Source organism: Thermobia domestica, chromosome 8 (assembly GCF_964235325.1).
Source record: "Thermobia domestica chromosome 8, izTheDome1.hap1.1, whole genome shotgun sequence".
Classification (NCBI taxonomy): Eukaryota; Metazoa; Arthropoda; class Insecta; order Zygentoma; family Lepismatidae; genus Thermobia; species Thermobia domestica.
The window spans coordinates 147,338,439-147,360,809 of NC_137461.1; the positions used below are offsets into that span (position 1 = coordinate 147,338,439).

The 22,371-nt window shown below is 33.8% G+C and overlaps 1 protein-coding gene across 1 annotated transcript in view; it reads left to right on the plus strand.

Annotated features, from left to right (window-relative positions):
- The window catches only part of LOC145692332 (retinol-binding protein pinta-like), a 30,616-nt gene extending 11,771 nt beyond the window's left edge, over nucleotides 1–18,845 (plus strand). Inside the window, exons 5-8 of the mRNA XM_081767628.1 lie at nucleotides 11,009–11,119; nucleotides 11,916–12,026; nucleotides 17,132–17,234; nucleotides 18,694–18,845. Coding sequence (XP_081623754.1) covers nucleotides 11,009–11,119; nucleotides 11,916–12,026; nucleotides 17,132–17,234; nucleotides 18,694–18,845 — 477 coding nt within the window. The remainder of the gene's footprint in view (nucleotides 1–11,008; nucleotides 11,120–11,915; nucleotides 12,027–17,131; nucleotides 17,235–18,693) is intronic.
- The last annotated feature ends 3,526 nt before the right edge of the window (nucleotides 18,846–22,371 follow it).

Here is a 22,371-nt window from a genome sequence, read left to right on the forward strand (position 1 = left end):
AGAGACTGGGATTGTGATCCTTATCAGCGTAAAGGAAATCACGCATACGCAATCCAAAAATGCATATTTCATTAGTGCTCAATGGGTGTACAGAATATTCGGTGCAGGGTGAAATTCTCAGACATGCCATCAACCGAATTTTGAGATATGCTCTGACTTTATGATTGGTCCAAAGTAGACAAACGATAAGGTTTGACAACAGTGAACACGGAATCCTCTGACGCGATGCTGGAAGTGCTAAGGATCGTCAGCAGCACGGTCTCTTGTACTCGGGAAAACGCTTGCTGCAATGTTTTCTTTCACGCTTATGAGTGAAGAAAACATGAAATATAAATTGAAGAAATACGTATTATCACACGTTATTCACTTTAAAACATGGAGCTGCCGGTTCCTAACACTTCCCTCCGAAGCATTTTATGCTCATTGTAGTCAAGGCTTACCTCCTGCCTACTTTGGACCCTCCTTGAAATCAGGGTAAATCTGAAAACTCTATTGAGAACATATCTGAGAATTACATCATGTAGGGAATACCCTCTACTCTACATCTATTGACAATTGATGAAATATGCACTTTTGGATTGTGTATCCGTGGCTTCATTTACGCTGATAAGAACCACCATCCACAGTTTCTGGAAATCGAAATAGGTCCTGTTGAAATTTTGCTTTTCTTGCGATTTTGGACAGCCCTAGTACTGAAACTATCCACTTTATACATATACTAGTATTCATTATAATAATTTAGTCTATTTCAATAGAAATTGACATTGAAAATAATTCATGTACTTAAGAATGTAGTACACATCGATGTGAATCGTGGAATACAAGTTTTCATTGTATTACTAACATGTTACAGAAGTTCTTGTCAATTACGAATTTGTTTTAAACACATGATTGGAGCTCATTGAAAAAATCATTTACTGCTCTTTAACTACATATTTTGTCAACCGCATCAAATGAAACTCTTAAGATTTTCTTGCAACAACTACAATTAACACTGACTGCGATAGTTGTTTTCGCTTAAAGTCATAAGCAAGCTGGACTTATATAAATAACTCATAGGGATCATTTCATATTAAATCACCTAATTTTAAAACAGTACCGTGCTTCAATGTCCCAGATTCTCTTCAAATTTTTTCATACATAAATACCAATGAAATTGTGCTAAATTATTTTTTTAAGATTGTTTGGATGAGAAATGGGCTGGAGAGAAATTTTTGAAAAATGTGAATTTGGCCCCAATTCCACTTTCCGGCACTCAGTAGACCTATCATGGAACTAAAAATTACCATAACTTCCTTATTGTTTAAGTTATTGGGCACATTCAAGTGTGAAATAAAAGCTTAGTGTTTGCTCTTTTAACAGACTCTAAGGAACTTTGCAAAAGGTTACACTGTCAATCATTAATGGGCATACAAATCAAATTTTATGGGTTTTTACAAATTGTGCCATTGCTCAAAAGTTACAACTATAAAACTTTTGAAACTTTTTTGTACATTCATCTTAACGCATACATGATATGGTTGAAAGTAAAGTGTTCTTTGTATTTTTGTAATTACTATTTTATATGTGTTTTACATGTACGGAAATATACAGATTTAGGTTTTGTTACGTATTATGTCATGGCTCTTAAGTTACAACTATGAAACTTTTGAATCTTTTTTTTTATAGAATCATCTTAGCACATAAATGATATTGTTAAAAAATAAAAAACGGTGCTTTTGGTATTTTTGTATTTATTTATTTTTCATGTAAGGAAATATACATTTTTTTGTTACAAATTGTATCATTGCTTAAAGTTTGAACTATGAAACTTTTGAAGCTTTTTTATAGAATCATCTTAGTACACACACGATAAGGTTTAAAAATAAAAATGGTACTTTTTGGTATTTTTGTAATTTTTTAAATTTTACATGTACTGAAATATACAGTTTTAGGTTTTGTTGCAAATAGCGTCATTGTTTATAAGTTACAACTATGAAACTTTTGAATCTTTTTTTATAGAATCATTTTAGCACGTACATGATATGGTTGTAAAATAAAAATTGTGCTTTTGGTATTTTTGCAATTTATTATTATTATTATTATTATTATTATTATTATTATTATTATTATTATTATTATTATTATTATTATTATTTGTATTTGTATTTTAAGTGTTTAGAAATGTGCAGTTTTAGTGCTGTTAACAGAATATGTCTTTCCTCTGAAGCAGGAATATCCAATTTCGGAACTTATACTTTCCGGATTCCAGAAAGTAGAATCTGAAAAATTTGGAATTCGGAAAAATCCCGATTTTGGAAAAATTACGTAATTCGAAGAAATTCCTATGTTTAAAAAATTCCAGGTTTTTCTTCCGCATTCCAGGTTTTTTCTCAATTCCGGAATTTTTCCGAAATTCGGGAAGTGAAATTTCCAATTCCAGAAAATTTTGCCATCCCTACTCTGAAGAAGCAACTATCACACTTTAAAACTTTTTCAAATAATCATCTTACTAGGGATGATTCCATACCGGGACCAAGTACCTGGGGAAAACCTACATATCGTCTGAAAGTTCTTACCATGAGAAGTACGAAACCGTTTTCAAATTATGGGCAAACCCGCAACCTGACCTTTTAAGGGGCCCATTTGTCGGTTTATGTGACCCTGTTTATGGCATATTCCACAGAAATAAGAATGAATATTACGATGCGTCACGCGTAAACGCCTGAGCCCATCATGTTCCCTTTTGGTTCATTGCTAGAATTGACTCGGGCAAGAGTTTGATAATATCATTTTGCACCTAGACGTACCCATGGTGGAAAGACTCCAAGGTGGATGCAATGCAGTGCTACATTCTTGTCGCTCTGACGCATGACGTGATATTGGTCGCAGACGTGGCCAACGAGAGTCAGATGAACTTTTAACAAGCACTTGCTCGCTGGTATCTTACACGCAAACTTCTCTTCTATTTATAGTGATCTTCAACGAAGTAAAAATTTCAGTACAAACAATAATTATATGAACGTAATGTAATCAATGTTTAAGCTAAGTGAATTAAAAGGAAGATATTTACAATAGCAAAAGAAACAATTAATATCAGCAATAATATCAGTTCATATTAAACAACTTTGAAGCTTGAACAAGCCAATATTACTCACTACATTTTCTGCTTTTTCTTTCTTTTCTTTTTTAAACATCTGAAGTAATACACTCCAGTATGTATAGGCCTGAATAATCTATAACACAGTGTGTCGTTAATGCATTTCATTATTATATATTTATGTATGCTCAAGTATATTTTTGTAACATTGATCGGTTTCGATTTACTGTTATTATTATTTTGCTTGAAAGAGAATTTTTTACTGATGACCCCATATAAATTTTGAGAATATCTCAAGGGAAAATTCATGGTTTTCGTAAACAGAGATACACGTACGTATATTTTCGTTATGCTTGGACAGTTTTTTTTAAGAGGTTGCTCCCACGTAAGTTTCATCAGAATCTCAGGGGAGAAAAAAAAAATGAAATGAAGTCTTTGAGTTTTACGTCCCACGCTCAGTGGCGTATTTAGGGGGGTGGCTTCCGGGCTTAAGCCCCCCCCCCCGAAATCTTACTTAATATAGTAAAGTAAATGAAATATCTTGCAGAATTTTCATATTTTTTAGGCAAAGCCCCCCCCGAAAGTTAGCAAAGCCCCTCCCGAAACAAAATCGTAAATACGCCACTGCCCACGCTTATGCCGATTAGGCTAAAGGAGACGGTGATAATGAGTAATGAATGAAATGGTGGAATGAAGAAAGTGGGAGGAAACAGGAGAACCCGAGGAAACCCACGCACGCGGTGTTTGTCCACCACAAAGTTCACTTGGCGGGGGCTGGGATCGAACCCGGGACCCCAAGCACCAGAGGTGAACGCTCTACCACTGAGCCACGCTGCCCAATCTCAGGGTAGAGGTTAGAAACTTTATTGAGCAGGGCACACGTATTTAATATTTTAAACATCGTTTTTATTTTTGATTTATAAAAAAAATAATCTTATTGGAAATCGCTGATTGCTTATTTCTAGAATTTGTATTTGAACAAGAGGTTTGGTGAAATTGACAGTTTTTGAATATTAGTGTCAAAATTTAACAAATAAAATTGCAACAACATGACTATCTCAAGCAAGAAACAAAGTACTAGGCGTAGGTGAAGACGATGTTTGGGTGTTACAGCTAGACTAAAAAACATATAAACCATAAAATCACATTATTTTCTTAATTTTCTTGGTAAGTTTTCTCTTTTCTGTTCCGTGGACTAAAGAAGACGAAAGATAAATGTAAGTGAATGATTATATGGAATTTGGTGGAATGAGAATGCGGGAGTACCCCGAGAAACTCACGGACACGATGTTGTCTACCAGAAATTCATTTGACCGAGAAGCGGACCAGTACCCCTTGCACCAGAGGTGAGCCTTCTGCCACTGAGCCACAGTGCTTCTTTGATTGGTTGAGAATCTACCATATTTTTAAATTTACTGCAGTCATTCTTATTTTTTTAATTCTGGGGGGGGGGGTTAAATATGTATATGTAATTATCCAAAGTTATGATTCAAATGAACAAAAATTTCAAAATCTGAGTGTAAAAATGTCCCGACAATGTCGTCCTGACATGGTAGGTGGATACTTTATCCTCTTGATCGAATATGTTGTTATATATCTTTGTAACCGTTAATCGTTATTACGAACCTTCCATTCGTTAGTTAATTTGAAGTGCAACGTCCCGTTTTAGCACCGAGGCTATAGGGAATGCAGACCTCCAGAATGAAATGGGATCTACGCGTTCAATGCTCTCCATATGCGTAACTCCATATCGTGCCCCCTTCTCGAGTTACATGCTTGCCTTTGTGGGGAAAATTTTGTCTCAATATCTTATGTAGAAGGAAACGATGATAGAAATGATCACCTCTGTCGCTGCCCCCCTCTCTCTCATGATTTCGAATCCGGGTCTTGCCTCAAAGTTCGTCTTTTTAAATCGCACTATTGGATTTTTATATGCAGAATCAACACAAGCTACTGTAGCCCTATATACTATTATTCCATACTATTAATACTAAAAAGGAACTACATAATGGAATCGCTTTTTATAATTTCATTTAACATTGCATTTATTTACTATTTTTATGTAAAACTTACCGTATTTTAGGTTTATTTTGTCCTGTCGCCTGCAAGCTAAAATCAATTTCTGGAGACATTCCCCCTCTTTGTGAAGAAATCTAAAGTATTTTATATTAGTTCCCTTAGTTTTTCTGTAATAATTACTACAGCCGTACACTGCACAGTTAGGCGTTCTCGGTATCATTTAACAGAACAAAGAATTTCCACTTGTCACTTAATTTCCACTTGGTGGCGCGCCTTTTCCCGTTGTCTCTTGCAAACCACATGACGTCACAGCCACGACAGCGCTCCAGGCGACATGCGCATGCAACCACCTTGTAGTCTTTTCACCATGGACGTACCCATTTGGTCAGTGTTGCCAACGGGTTTTAAATACAATGTGGCAGATGGTTTCTGTACCACTGGATGTATATGCATGAAACGTGGCATGAACATCATTTGTCACTTATATACTTTTATAAAAAGGCCTTGTGTCCATCTTAAACACAAATTAAACATAAGTTTCTTACAAGGCTGTTTATATTCTTTATTATAAATTAACGAGAATTGTTACAGTTTCGGAATATATTTTGAATTTTAATGAAAAAGGAAAAAAATGATTCTTGATTGGTAGAGATAACAAATTATGTTATGTTATCTATGATTTCAGTTGGAGTAGTAGTCTGAAAAAGGAAGTGATATACTTCCGAAACTGTAACAATTCTCGTTAATTTATAATAAAGAATATAAACAGCCTTGTAAGAAACTTATGTTTAATTAGCATTTGTCACTACAGAAAATATACTGTGGACGTATTTCTCTCCCACGGACTCCCGTTTGTCAGTGTTACCAACCAATTGTAGAAATTAGATGTAAAACAGGCTTCGTCCGATAGGATGTTTGTACACCAAGCTTGGCAAAAACATCACACGACACTATAACAAAAAGACGTTGAGTGTGACATTCTCCCAACCATTCTAGGCTCTCAGTGTTGTCAAACAAGTGTAAACATCATAATGTTGCAAATGGCGTGCGTGCCATGGAAAGAATATAGAACAAATGTGACAGAAGCAGTGTTGAACAATTGAAGACCTAGTGTGAGCTTAACTGTCTCCCAAACACCCTATTTGGCAGTGTTGCCAACCAATGCGAACATTCAAGGTTTTCGCATGGAGTTTACAGCATAACGGACATAATTAGACTGTGACCCATACTAGATTTGTAGTATGTTAGTGTGAACCCACAAGCACCCATGTTATCAGCGTTTCGAATGTTGTAAAATACATGTTCTCGAAAGGTTGTCTGCCTATTGCATACATAGGGACAAAATTTGGCATAAACATCATTCGACGCAACAGCAAACATACAGTTGTTGGGACCATGTCACAGTATAATTATGTCCGCCATGCTACAGACTTCTTCGCATGGTTTAGCATGGCAAAATTTTAAATGTTCGCATTGGTTGGCAACACTGCCAAACTGAGGTGCTTGGAAGACAATGAGGCTTACACTATGTTTTCAATTGTACAATACTGCTTCTGTCACATTTGTTCTATATTCTTTCAATGGCACGCACGCGATTTGCAACATTATGATATTTACACTTGCGAGCTCCCTCATGGCTAAGCGGTTAGCGTACGCGCCTGTGGCGTGGGAGCTCCGGGTTCCATTCCCAGCGGGATCTCATGTGGTTCGGATTCCACATTAATCAGTAGGTCCACGTCTCATATAGCCTCGCTGATGAAAGGGACGCTAAACTAAAAATCAACTCAACTCAACTGTTTACACTGGATTGACAACACTGACAGCATAGAATGGTTGGAAGACGGTCACACTCAACGTCTTTTTGTTATAGTGTCGTGTGATGTTTCTGCTCATCTTGGCATATAAATATCTTATTCTACGGAACCTGTTTAACACCTTCTCATTTCTACGATTGGTTGGTAACACTGACAAACGGGAGTCCTTGGGAGAGAAATACGTCCACAGTATATTTTCTGTAATAACGAATGATGTTCATGCTACGTTTCATGGGTATACATTTAGTGGTACAGAAACCATCTGTCACATTGTATTTAAAACCCGTTGGCAACACTGACCAAATGGGTACGTCTAGATGCAAAGTAATATTATCAAACTCTTGCCCGAGTCACGTTCTAGCAATCAGCCAAAAAGGAACATGATGGGCTCAGGCCCTTACGCGTTCATTTTTACATCTGTGGAATACGCTATACACAGTGTCAAATACAGCAACAAATGGGCCCTTTAAAAGGCCAGGTTGCGGTTTTGCCGGTGATTTGAAAACGGTTTCGTACTTCTCATGGTAATAACTTTCAGACGATATATAGGTTTTCCCCAGGTACTTGGTCCCGGTATGGAATCATCCCTAGTTAGTGAATATTAGGTATGCTTAAAAATAAAACTGGTGTAATGTGCAGCTTTGGTATTATCATAATTATTTTGTACTTTAATTCTGCCTTTCTTTTTTACCCAATTGTACCATTGCTTACAACTATCAAACATTTTAACGATTTATAGGATTAGTTTTCATTTACTTGGTATGGTTAAATAATAAAATGGGAAGCCTTTTTTGTAATACTTTTGTGTTTTTGTGAATGGAAAATATAGGCCTACCAATGTAAGGGGTTGAGTTATTATTACAAAACCTATCAACAAAAACAAGAAATAATAAACTGATGTACATAGATGAAAACAATAAACATACATATCGGTAATACTTCTCAGAATTACACAGATTTACATACAAAATGTTGTGTAATATATTTTACAGCTCGTTGTTTTCACTGATGATACGATGTATTTTGTAATTTTGCTTTCAATTGCGTTATGTCCGGTTTGATTAGCTTGTAAGAGATGGAACAGAAACTTCCCAGATGATATTTTCAAAACGTTCCCAACAAAAGTCATTTTTTGGCCAGTAGAAAATAGAAGGCCCAGAGCGATTCATGAATTGCACTCTGAAGTACAAAAATAATAATTACAAAAATACCAAAAGCACCCTTTTTATATTTTAACTATATCATGCATGTGCTAAGGTGATTCTATAAAAAAAAAGCTTCAAAAGTTTCATAGTTGTAACTTACGAGCAATGACACAATACGTAACAAAACCTTGCGTACATGTAAAATACATAAAAATAGTAATTACAAAAATACAAAAAACACCCTTTGCATTTTTAACAATATCATGTATGTGTGAAGATAAATGTATGAGAAAGGTTTCTGAAGTTTCATAGTTGTAACTTTTGAGCAATGGCACAATTTATAAAAAAGAAAACCTAAAATATGACTTGTATGCCCATTAATGTTTGGCAGTTCAACCTTTGGCAAAGTTTAGCATCTGTTGAAAGAGCAAACATTAAACTTTTATTTGACACATGAATAAGCTTAATTACTTGAAAAATAAAGAAGATACGGTAATTTTAGTTCCACGATGCTGAGTGCCGGAAAGCCATATTTCACATTTTTCAAAAATTTCTTCCCGAACCATTTCTCATCCAAAAGATCGGAAAAAAATAATTTAGTATACTTTAATTAGTATGCGAAAAATTTGAAGAGTTATCTGAGACATTGAAGCACATTGCTCTAGGTGATTTGACATGGAATGACCCATATAAAAACACAACCCCGAATATTAAAATGTGATGTGTTAGTTTGATATCTAATTTTATGAAGTATAAGAAGATAAAGAGTTCATTTTATTTCATTCATTGTCTAAAAAGAAATAATAATTTTTTGATTAATTGATTTATAATTTTACCCAACCTGAACCGAGGCTATGAGATATGAGGCTGAACCTTAACAGGCATTTACACTAGGAGAGCTCCTGTCGGAACTCGAAACAGAGCCTTCTTCACTACAGATGCATCCGCTACTCTTAAACACTTATGCTATATGTGGTATTAATTTAAATCTTAACTTTAGACCCAAACAATGAGAGTGCCTAATGGAAATCCAACCTGGATCTTCGGTATCAAAAGCTTGTACACTAGCATACAACCATTAGAGAATTCGAAGTTTATTATCATTTCAAAACCAACGTGAACTTTTATTGTCATTTCATGACATGAACTCAAATCATAACGTGGACCCAAATTAAAGAACTTCTACCAGGAACCCAACCTGTAACCTCAGATGTAGGGAGTACATATGTCAAAATGAACTATGTACCTACATTTTCACTATTGGAAATCCAGTATAAATAATAAAATCAACCAATCAAAATTCAGTAAAAGATAATACGATGTCCTTATACCCAAAATGTTTAAGAAAGAGTCCATATCAGGGAACTTCACAAATATTAAGCTAGATGTGATTCTTAAAGTATCCACCTTCCTAGTTTGGGTGAATGCAATTAATTTAAATTGGTCCTATACACTGCCAAATTATTTTAAGAGATACATCTATTGCAATATATGACTCAACCTTTGGCAACCAAAATTGACAATATCATGCATCCTTTCCAAAGAAATAAAGCATAGTGTACATTTTTGATAGACTATTTCCATTAGGAATCTCAGAAATGACAAAATCATTAACTCCTCCCAAATATAAAAGAAGGTTGAAGACAAGAAGCTTTTCCTCGTGTAGATATTTGGCAATTTCAATTTAAGAAACAGGGACACTACGCACCCTATGGATGTAACATATGTTATAACACAATTCGTAAGATACCCATTCAAAAGACACGAACATCGGTAAAAAAATATCTATCATCTAAGAAAACGATGACCCTAAAACTTACATACAATACGTCCAAATCTTTTGTTCGATCTGAGCAGGCTGATACTCAGGAAACGTAATCCCTGATTTAAAAAAATCTCTTGTCATAGCACATGACCAGGACTCATGGATCCTGATTTTAAAAATCCCACCTCATTCCACATGACCAAGACCAAGATTCAATATTCTGGACTCATACTACGTCACTCGCTTCTAATAAAAAAAAATTCTACCAATAAATCACGTGATTCTCAACTTTCAATCAGAGAAGACCCGTGAAACGCAACGGCCAATAACCTGATATATTGCAGAATTATTACTCTGATTTGCTACACACCGAATACACTTAACATTTTTGCCATGCTCTCACCACACGATCAAGTGCCAACAGTTTGTTCCCACCTTGAAAATCAGAGAGATGACCTATTTTACACTGTCCCCGTTTGCTTAGTTCATTGAACACGTCCGTTCTACTGCTTCCCACGTAGTACAGTTTGTCCTAATACAATGTTACCAATAACCAAGCAGTATGGTTGGCGAATTACCCTTGCCACTATAGACATCAATTGTTTCTAACTAGACTTATTTCCATTAAATTGAAAAGTATCTTATATTTCCGAGCAACACGTGAAATGTCTAAAATATGACTAAAATTAGCTTTTATATCAACTGGGCTCAAATGTAACTTAAACCTAAAATATTGTTCAAATATAAATTCATATGAGAAATTTGAAATGGCATTTTCGTGTTCGTAAGAGTCAGAAATGAGTTTATATATAATTTAGCACATAGAAAAGATACCATAATAAAAATATGAAATGTCATATAAATCCAGGCCTTAATCATCACTATTCATTGTAAAATAATTAAATAGAAACGGTAAGTTTAATTTACAAGAAAAGTGTCATAATGTATATGCAAATATTAGTGGTCCCATTTTAAATCAACATATTTATAAAGTAGCAATTAAATTGCCACAATACTTATAACTCACCAAATTTTCTACACACTACTGACAGGCTGCCAACAGTAGAAACAGCAAAACTATTAGAGCAACTGTTTACTATTAGAAGTTAGCGTAACGCACTGACATGTTCCTTTCTGTTTAGAAGTATCATATGGAAATTATTTATTTATTTATTTTCTATTGCAGAATGGTTATCCTGAAAGGTACAAGTACTTGATTTGTTTCAACTTTAATCCATCGCATATGCAGATCATGAATTTTATGTTTAAACTGGTACCAACAAAAGTAAAAGAGAAGGTACAGTATAAATAAGAACAATTGCAATAAATAAGAACTTGCAATTGTTCTTAAGTTGTGCGTGTATATATGCCTCTATCTGCCAGCATAAAATATCACTAAACTTAGGGAGGTGAATTTCTACATCTTTCAAGATACGGGACTTGATACTGAAAGTTTGAATCACTTGCTCTTTCCCTTTAGAATGGATAATATGTGCAACTGTTATACAGCTATACATGACAGTTTTGTATGTCACAACTGATTCGGCTGATAGTATCAATTAACTTTTTACAGCATATAGTGTCATTTCTAGCATATCCAGGTATTTTGTTTCCAACACGTATAGTTTTTAACTATTATTACTCATTGAGGCAAATCTTTAAACGGGAGAGCAGAAATCGTTCCAATGCCAGGAGTTGAGTTCATTGCACAACGGCAAAAAATTGCGGTATCTATTTTCTAGAAGTTAATATTTCTGACCAAGAGAGGTAACATACCTATTTTTACTGTACTATTTACTTCAATTCACAATAGTTTGTTGTAATTATTTGCAAATAATTTAACAAGAAAGTTAGGTGTTCGTGTCACACTGGGAACATTGAGCAGTAAATGCATCTTTTGCAGCGCTTTGTCATAGGTTTTACGGAAGAAAAAGCAAAAAAAAAAAAAAAAAAAAAAAAAAAAAAAAAAAAACCATTTCTATAGAAGAGAACCTAGCAGTAGATGAACACATTTGCTCTTTCAAAGGATGAAGCTTCCTAAAACAATTTGCTGTTTTCTTCAAATACAGATGAACTTAATTCGTGTATTTTAGGGAGAATTTCCACTGCATTTAGATCTTGGCATATATGTCGCTCGTCAGTTACTTCTGCTCAATGGCCCACCTCGTCCATTCTTACATCTGTCACAGGCACCGGTGTTTTTGGTATAATAGCTAGGTGCATGTTATGCTACATGTGACAAATACTGGAATTCCATATTCAAATGAGTGCTGATGATTTGCACTAACATAATTTTAATTTATATTTAAAAAGATTGATAAAAATAGAAAAGTACGTATTTTCTTTAAAATCCTAAATTCTTGCCATGGAAAGCTAACTTCTTTTAAAATTATGGCAAACATCAAATTTTGATATTTGTAAATATTTCAATACAGTGTCGTGTCAATTAGTTTTCTCCTTTTTTCATAAAAAAAATACTTATCATATATGAGGAAGAAAATACTTTAAATTAACTGAAAATATCAAATCTGGAACTATTGAAAGAAGTAAGTTTGTAAACCTTTGTCTTCATGCATGGAACTACTCAAATTTTCCGTCATTTTCGTCATTCGTACATATCTTCCCTTCTTCACAGAAGATATTGCATATAATACAATGTATGGATTGAAATTAAAATTTAAACATGTTAAAATTTTGGATCTCCGGGTATTCGAACCCTACTAATTTTGGTTTTATTTATATATATTTATGCCATTCAAGGTATAACGCAACCTTCTGAACACATTAACTTCCTTAAGTGGGGTTGGATTTCAATTACACTTTGCTAATACATTGAGTGCTCTAATACCGCAGTCCAGTTCGACGATGGGTGTCGTGGTTACAATTGGATACATAATCGCCTCTCCCATATAGAACGACTATGACCATAGAGCTAAAAAGATGAAAAGCGCCACTTGGAAACTTCTCCATAACTGAACACAAACGAAACAGGGTCTAATTGCTGATCATGCGTACTTCTTTAGATCTAGCATTTACATTTTTCCGGACTACGATCATTGTCATGCAGTGTTTTCTTTGAGTTTTTACCATGTCCTTACTTTTTGCTCCATGTAATATCAGTCTTGACCTTTTTGCAACAGTATTTTTACGTACAGAATTATTTTGTGACCTAAGCAGCAATTTTCATCACATTGCTCTCCTAAGATATTACGCCCCAAAAATGGCATCAAAATCACAAACTCCAACTTTCGGACCCCCATAAATCTACGGCACCAGTAGTATCATACCTGTGGATATTCCTGCAGACTCTTTATATACAATAGTATTCAGCACAAAACTTATGAACTCCTACTTTATGCCGTTCCAATATACATCCCCTTTAAAACTGCCATTTTTTTGTACTTTTACAGGTGTATTTATGTATTTTTTGCAACCCTGTATATTTATTTAGAAGCAAGAATGTATATTCTCCGTATACTCAGTCTCTCCTGTAAACATTCGTTTTTGTTTCGTGTTTGTCTGATTCGTAACTCCTCAGCAACTGTAGGTTTTGTACACGCTTGAAATCCATAAAATCCCACTCCACCGATAATAAAGATTGCCGCCATTCAGGAACACTTGTACATACGACAACGTGAATAGTCTTATTGAACTTCTCATAGACAAGGTTCATCACACTCGAATTTGAGCAACCATTTTCACCATCTTTGGACCACTTCAGATGGATTGACCCCTTTGCAAGAAGTGTCACGGTAGAGTACATATGCTGTGTATCGTAAGGTTGGTTGTCTGTGGTTGTTATATAAACCAAGTGGTTGCTGAGATAAACATGATGGATTGAAGATTCTGAATATATGTCGTAAGGACAAAGATTGGGAATGTTACATAAATATATGAAATGTGAGCGATTCCAAGAAATTATTGAGATTGAAGATCAAACATATGAAGTAAAGGGAAGAATAAGTGTTTTGATTACTGGTCCAGTATGATTCTACGTAGATAATTTACGATAATTATATTTAAACCTACTAACACTATCCAAATCCTCTTAGAAAGATACTTTCATGCGTTTTAAAAGCTTAACAGTGAGTAGCATTTTAGGCATCGATATTTCAAGAACCAAAGTTACTGAACCATATTAAGCTTTAGGTTTTTAAAACATTTCTTTCCCGTAAAAAGCAAAAATTTTGTTAGTAAGGCTGCGCGGCATTTGAGTCTTTATCGAAATAAAATTGTAAAATATTGCGCTGTTTGCGGAGAGCTCGCATATATTCACGGCATAATATCGATATGTTACATTTTATTATAATCGGAAAACGTTTTGCATATTTACTAGCTTCAACTGTCAGGTGTAAAACGGCGTTAATCCTGACTCGTTGCGACGCACACATTGAATTTTGATTCATTTATGCCATCTCGTGTCAAAATGCTAAAACTTTTCGGACTATGGAAACTTGAGTTCCAACATTAAAATCTTCCTAATTTTGCATTTTTGCATAAATTGTTATTTAGTCTACGCCAACGGACTGGTTTCATTAGAATTTTTCATGCCTTAACAAAAATTCAAATTGAATGTTGTTTAGTAACGGACCTGAGTTACATTGTAAGAGGCTGTGATATCAGCGACTTCATATCAGTGAATTCCTTCTAAAATAGGCGCATGTGGACATAGGCGACTATCATTCCCAGAATAAATTTCCAATTTGCAGAAATCAGAATATTTTGTGGAAACTATATCAAGCATCTCTTGTGTCTAACACCACTACATGGTATATTAGGCGTTAGACAATGGATACTTAGTCGTTGGCCAAGAAAATATAAAGTATTCACAAATATTTCTTTTAATGTATGTTTATTCCAAGAATATATCACTTGAAGTTTGAGCATTATTGAGTATTTTGGTGTCTATACACAATAATTATTGATTATTGTACGCGCACAATTGCATTTCTGCGTTATACAAGTACGTATCTTACATGAACGTCACATAAGATTTCAAACAATTAAGACAAAGACGTGCGCCCTATATCATTTGTTGAGGTATGTATAAATTTCATTTCAGCATTGAACAAATTTCATTCATCTATTAAATCTAAGAAATCTGTGGAAGCGAATATACAGTATTTGGATGTTTTCACTAGTCGTAGAGAAAATTTCTCTTATTGATTAACATGTTTTCAAATTGGTGGCTTGAGAAGTTTATATCACTGAAAGTACCAAATGATAATCAAATAACATATTTCCATGGAATAAGTTGGTTTCAAATAATCGTTACTGAAAACAGTGTGTCATTTACTGTTAAAAACTTCCAAGAGCATTAAAACTAACATGGAATTCCTATAAAGCATTCACTAACGTGATACACTCAGAATGAAGCCTTCGTGGAATGATCATACTAAACTTTAAATGGTTTATAAAACTTAAAATGTTATACGAAATAATGTTCTGTGTGCAAACAATCAAATAGATGAAGAAGAATGAAATATTTTCTTGATTGCGATTTACAAAATTAAAACACTATAAGATTTCCAACGGAATGAATATGCTCATGAACTAAATTTGACCTAAATTAGAACCATGAACTAAGTTTGTTATATCTCATAGAAATGTCTTATCGTACAAAAACACATCTCAAAGTTTAGTAAGATTATTTTTCTAGGAAATGTATCAGATCTAAGAGAGCAAGATGTACTACTTCACGGACAATTTGTTTGTGGGTTAAAGTACATAACAAATTTTATTGGGCTCTTCCCGAATTTATTTGAAGTAATGGAAGTAAACCGACTTAGAAAGGTTTACCGGCATCAAGCAAGAATTTGATATTTCAACACAATGGAATAGCAGATGAATACGAAAAGACTATGGGACGTTATCTACTTACAATTTAAAAACTGTGTTCAGTCAAGAAATACGCGTATCATTATCAAGTAAAAGATTCATTATGTGTTTTTCAATTTTGAAACTGATAATGCTTTTAGAATTTGAACAACGACTTATACTTCAAAGGAATCGATTGATTAGAAAGAACAAAGTTCACCTGGCCCTCAACGTATAATGGAAAGGGGCCCTATGGGATAAACATCGATCTGTGTTCAATGTACTTATGAAATTACTATCTTCCTTTTTATTCCATCTTCTCATCTTAAGCTGTGAGGTTTACGCCTTAGTAACAATTCCAAATATAAAAATCATTACCCAGCATCTCCACCATGCCAATTTGGGTTGTTTTGTTTTAAATTGAATATTGAGTAAACAATGTAGAGTATTTAGAGCTTTTTTAGATTGTTTTAGTTAGCATTGATTAACCTTAATTAACGATACAGTTAATGCATATATATTGTAATAGGTAAGGGGGATTTTTTACCATCGGCTGTATTGATTAAGGGCTAAACAGAGCCCACTTAGAAATGATAAAGAAGATGTTGAGTTTGATTACTTGTATTTAGATAATTTATTAATTTGGTGTGTTATGTGTTGTTGTGTAATTTGAACTTAGTATGAAATTATTTCGTGTGTAAATTGAGTACATGAATCGTGTTAGCACAGTATTTGGTTGTAACATATACCTTGGTTGTTTTATGGGAGATGTTTAGCTTAAGCATCGGAGATTTGCACTTTTAGAGACAGTAGATGGTTGTATTTCTTATTGTTGCTGGTTTAGGAACTAGTATAATATTTTTTTACCTTTAATAGTTTTTTATTTCACTCCTGGTAAAATCTTCCTTTTTTGATAAATAAATTTAAGTTTTTATACGACCAAAACTGCTGATATTTTGGAGATACGGTTTTAGCACTTGGGTCAATTTTTACACACGTGTGTTCTAGATCTTGAAAGATCTTAATCAACCAAATTCTCTTAACTTCGATTCAAACATGATGACACAAAATAATGTCATTTTTTTATATTTGCATTGTCCGTCGAAAGTATGTTAACAAATTTGTTACATAACATTATTGCCCGTATGTTTTTAGTACTGTATGCATAGAATCTAAAGTATACACATAATGTTATATTAGCACATATTTTATAAACGAAAATAAGACTGAAATTAAATTTCAAAAATTAACAATAATTTCAAACTACATCAATTTAATTATAAAATATTTATCGTCTTAACACTATGTATGTGGTAAATAAAATACCTCGCTACCTGGTGATAATGGTATACAGCTTAACATGTTGGTCATTGAGCTAAATATGCAAATAATGTGGAAATAGCCTACGGTTATTAATAAATAAAAATATTTACAATATAACTTCCTGTAAAATCTAAACACAAAGAACATAACTTTTGTATGCTTTTGTTAGATAAAAATGTTCGGAGATGATGAAGAAATGTTCAAGATTGTTCCCAGGGAATTATTTCCAAAAGAAATGGGTGGCGAAGAAGTTTCCTTGAAGGAATTAAATGGTAAGCGTGTTTTATTTAACTTATAATTGCTAAGTACGAGCTCCTACATATTTCGATTTGATATGATTTTCAGTTTAGTTTTCTTCTCATCGTAGATGTTACATGATACATACTATTATAGCTTAACGTGAGATTCGAACTACATGAGCATTCGCCGGGAATCGATCATTGGTCTCCCATGCCAAATAAATATATTTCTAAGATTGGCAAATTGACAGAACGTCATTTGGTAGCTTCGTCTTGGAATTGGAGAATGATAGTTGATGTTTGTCATTCTGCTACTTTAACACAGTGTATTAGAATAATTTCTCAACATAATATAATGTTTCAAACAATCACTATTGCAATCATAATACTGTAGTATTCAAGATATTGAATATAAGTCTATTTTCAATACAGAATATTCGCGTTACGCTTATTCTGCTAAGACAGCATATACATAACAAACGTAATTAATATATATTACCGCAATCGTAGAACGTACCATTACGATTTTCATGACAGTTCGATATGTATATGATTTACAACACGAAGCGCTCTTTAAATAATTTGAAACCTGTGAGCTGTTATACTAATTAATGTCACAAACTTTCCATGGGAACTGTCATTTAATATTTGATATTAATATACGCTACACTGCATTGTTGTACTTATTAACATTACTACTACTAACATCAATAGTAAAATAGAAGAAGTGAAAAAATCTAAACCTTGGTGACAAATGGAAATGTAGTTAAATAAGATATATAATTTAGATTAAACTTATATTACTAATCCAAACAAATTTTCTAACTTTGTCACTCTTATTATCGAAGAAGTTAAATGCACTGAGTTGACTAGATTTTACCAACCCTTAGCTGTATTTTTTTAAAGATCATTTAATAAAAATATTGATGTGCATATTAACATAACTTATTTAAATTGGTATTATGCGGTTGTCTAACTTGTAATATATGTCTCATGCGGAAATCTTATTAATGAAGTTGGTACAAAAAAAAAAAAAAACATTTTCGTCATAACATACTTTATTATTTCAGAAAAACAAAAGTGCAACGAAATTGTAAGAAAAGTATCTATGTGTTAGCTGCTAGTGACGAATGTTCGAACTAGTGACAAATGGTTTGCGAAGGTTCATACTGGACAATATTTTATGGTCAGTAGAACATTTTAAGTTGGTGAGAATACAATTAAGATGCTAACTGAGAAAAAATGCGTTATGTCACACACGATAGAGCTACCTTTATAAGATCCTGAAATGAAACGTTGATCTGTACCTAGTCGGTTGATGTTTGAGTTGTAGCAAAAAAATCTTCATCTATCATCTATATACTTTATACATATAATAGGAATATTCGAAAGTTGAAGTGTAAATTGTGAAATCTGCATCTACACGATATTGAGTACTGATTGTAAGATAACTCACACAATTAAATAAAACTTCTATTCAAATTACTTGCAGAAGAATGGTACAAGGTGCTGATTGAAAATCGTGACTGGCTAATGGAATTCGGAAGAAAAAAGTCAGACGAAAGTAAGCGTCCAGATAAAGCCAAGACGTACAGTGAAGTGTTTGGTATGGAGGGGAGCTTCAGACAATTAACTGTCGATTAATTCTTTGGTTTGTTTTCTTGGTTGGTTGCTTGGTTTATTTGTCCTTATTGAAATATATATATATGTATATATATATATATATATAAACTTCGTTACTTATTTCGTTCATCTACGTACCTATGAATTGTAAGATGCTCATATCAAAAAGTATTTTACTATATTTTTCGCAAAAAATATATGTATGTAATTGCACACTATACATTAAAAGTATTAAATAAATACCACATGTTTTATGTGTGATTTGAAAAAAGTAATTTCGTATTTACTGTAATGAGTATTTTGTCCAAGTGAGTAGGGTAAAAGCACAAGTGGTCGTCACTTTAACATTGAAAAATTACTCTTTTGTCTCTTCTGTGAGCATCATGACTCTTTCGGAACTGTACCGTAGTTGGAAGAACACACTGATCCTTCCTGTACATGACCATGTAGTTAGAATTCAAAGTCGAATAGCCGTTGAAGAAAAAAAATAATACATTTTTATTACACCAGTAGTCGTCACATTAAAATAGAAATGTTCCAGTGGTCGTCTGGTTTTGTACCAGTGTTCGTCACTCACATAACTCCACATAATTTATTCAAAAACTAACTGTTTATCAGTATAAAGTTAAGAATGGACAATAAAGTACTAAGCTTAAGAAGTGTACACCACTTTTAGCACTCAAAAAAATAAAAATGTTTTACGTAATTTTTAAGAGTAATTTTAGAAAGAAAAATTATAAAGTTAATTACTTTAACCTTAAGGGTATAATATAAAATAATAACTTTAATAACTACACTTCACTTTAAGCACTGAAGAATAAACTGTATCTGTTTGTGTTGAAAGAGCTCTGTCGCGTGTCGAATTTCATAACAAAAATTATGTCTCGTCTCGTCTCGTCTCGTAGCCAAAAATGTCATTTCGGAGGAGATTTGGTAGGGTTTTGCGATATCCGGATTTACATATCGGTAACCAATATCGATAAAATATCGAAACTTGTTCGATATATTGAAATATCGAAATACAATTGCAAAATATCGAAAGTATAGAAATATCAAAACATCGAATGTGTCGATAAAAATTTTGATATAGATGTTTTGATATTTGAAACTATCAATCGTTCGATCGAAATATGGAAAATCCATAGGATTCAATTGTTGCCACCTTTAAAATTAATGGGAAAATTGCTAACCAATCTCCTATAAGTAGTATTTTTTCGGGGATACTAGACCCCACGGGCCAACTCCTTGACTACGTCCGTGCTCATATAACCAGGGTAAGAAATCATGACAATCGAGGTAGGCAAAGACTGCCTGGAGAGTAAAAAATGGAATTATATCGCTAACCACTAATTACCCATTAATTAGATATGAAATACACGTTAATTACATATGAACAAGCTACTGTAATTATTTTGCAAACTTCTGACATTATTTCACTATATTCTCCCCCCCCCCCCCAGCAGGCTTCTTGTGGAGAAATTTTCTTCCAAAAATATTTAGTAGGGGAATTCCCTCTGTATCCCAGGATTTAGCACTCTAGGTGTAACTAGCACAGGGCAAGATTCACAGTTTTAATAAAGCGGGCGAAAGCTGTGTTAACAGTGTTTTTTTTTCCTGTGACTATTGGTTCCTTTAGGATAAACAGTATGATTCAATAGTCATTAGGTGTGGCGAACTCTAGTACAAGTAAGTAAAATGCGATTCAGTAGTCGCCACACCCATTAATTGATAAAATTGCTCGTAGATATAAAATCTGACACGACAAACATATTCTATGTATATTATATCTGAGGTTCAATCAATGAGATTAATAAAAACTAGAGTATCGCAATTGATAAGTGACCGAAAGCTTAAATGGTTCGCTTACGCTTTTACATAAGTGAACACTCTCCTGCACGTTGTTTCATTACACACTTAGCTACTTTTCTCCAGACATTTTGAGAAAGAGTGTAGCGAAGCTAGCAGTGTATATATGAACTTTTAATCTCACATGCTTTCCTTATTTCAGGGATTTTACCTCGTAAACGACGACTGCTGGTGCAGTGACGGCCACTGGTGCTTTTACCCTACGCACTTGTTCACATCACTTCTCTAGTTACTTTGGTTTCTCTATTTAGTTAAACGTTAAGCTAGTCATATCTTCGTACTCTTTTAAGTTTTCATAGTGAACTCATAGTTCAATTTTAAGGTCTGTCACCATTTACGAAGAAAGCAAATAATAATAATATGAACATTTATGAATCATGCTTCACCTCACTGTTAGTTGATTCCACTGGAAGTGGGCATTTTATAAGTGATTGTGACTAAAGTGTAGGGTGTTAAAGAACTAGTCCTATTAGAACTAGACCTATGAAAATAAGAAAACCAACTGTATATGGACCTGTAAGGAAACGTGTGTGCTTTCGGAGCTAGGTCTGTTCAAAACTAAATTAAGAAAATAAATTCCAAAACATTACTTCGAACTGGACAACTGTCGCGCTAGTGGTCTATGACCACATACAGGAAGTCATACTTACGCTGCCAAATCTACGATATTTCAGCAATGCGCAATACGTACGAAGCAAGGAATTGGAAATATTAAGTTGTCTCTTTGTAGTGTTGTGTAACTACGCACAGCTGTATGAAAAATATCCTTCATGTTGCTCTAGTTATGACAATGACCTCTAGCCAACAATTCCAGTGTTAATTTCTCTCAAAGGTTCCTTGTTGCTTAAGGATTTCCGTGATTTCCCTGAGTATGCAAATCTACACTTGATCATATAAATCTATACGTAACCAACATGAAATATGCCATGGTGCATATGGGTCACGTAGGTATATGACATGTGTTATTGCTCGTTAGGTACCATGTTCAAAGTGCCTTGAACGGATCAGACAAGATCAATATAATGGAAAACTATACTGGCATGTTTGGAAACTACAAGTAGAATCTAGCTCTCTCTTTGACGTACTCAAAATAATAAAGTTCTCTTTGAAGTATTAACTTAGAAGATTGCTACAGGAAGAGCTGAAAGAAATTGCTAGTAAGTTGATAGACACAGTTCACCGGTTTATTCACATAGTACGTAATGAGTAAGTGATACCACTTGTCACCTTTTAATCAATCAGTTCAAAGTTCATTCCTAGGTGTAAAAATGGATTGCAGCCTATGGTAAAGTGTAGGTGCTATCCTTGGAAGTAGTGGTCTCTGAATTGAGAAATAACAGAAAACCATAACTAAACGAGTACAGAAATGAAGATACGAAAATTAAAACAATTAAAGAACTCTTCCCACGAATCAGTGGTCACTCTGATCCCTTACAGTTTTGTAGCCATTTAGGTAGTTACACTTCATATTAAGACACTACTGTATGTTTTGCAACATGTTCAGAACATAACGTATAGAGAAGAGCAGTAGATTCCATCGCCTTCTTTTTGTGTACCAACTTTATGTCACATTCGTGAATTCTTGTTGTGTGTCCTTAAGTTCGTGTTGATTTCATACATATTTCATATTCATATATATATTCCATACATTCAGTTCTCATATATATTTTATTTATTTTCT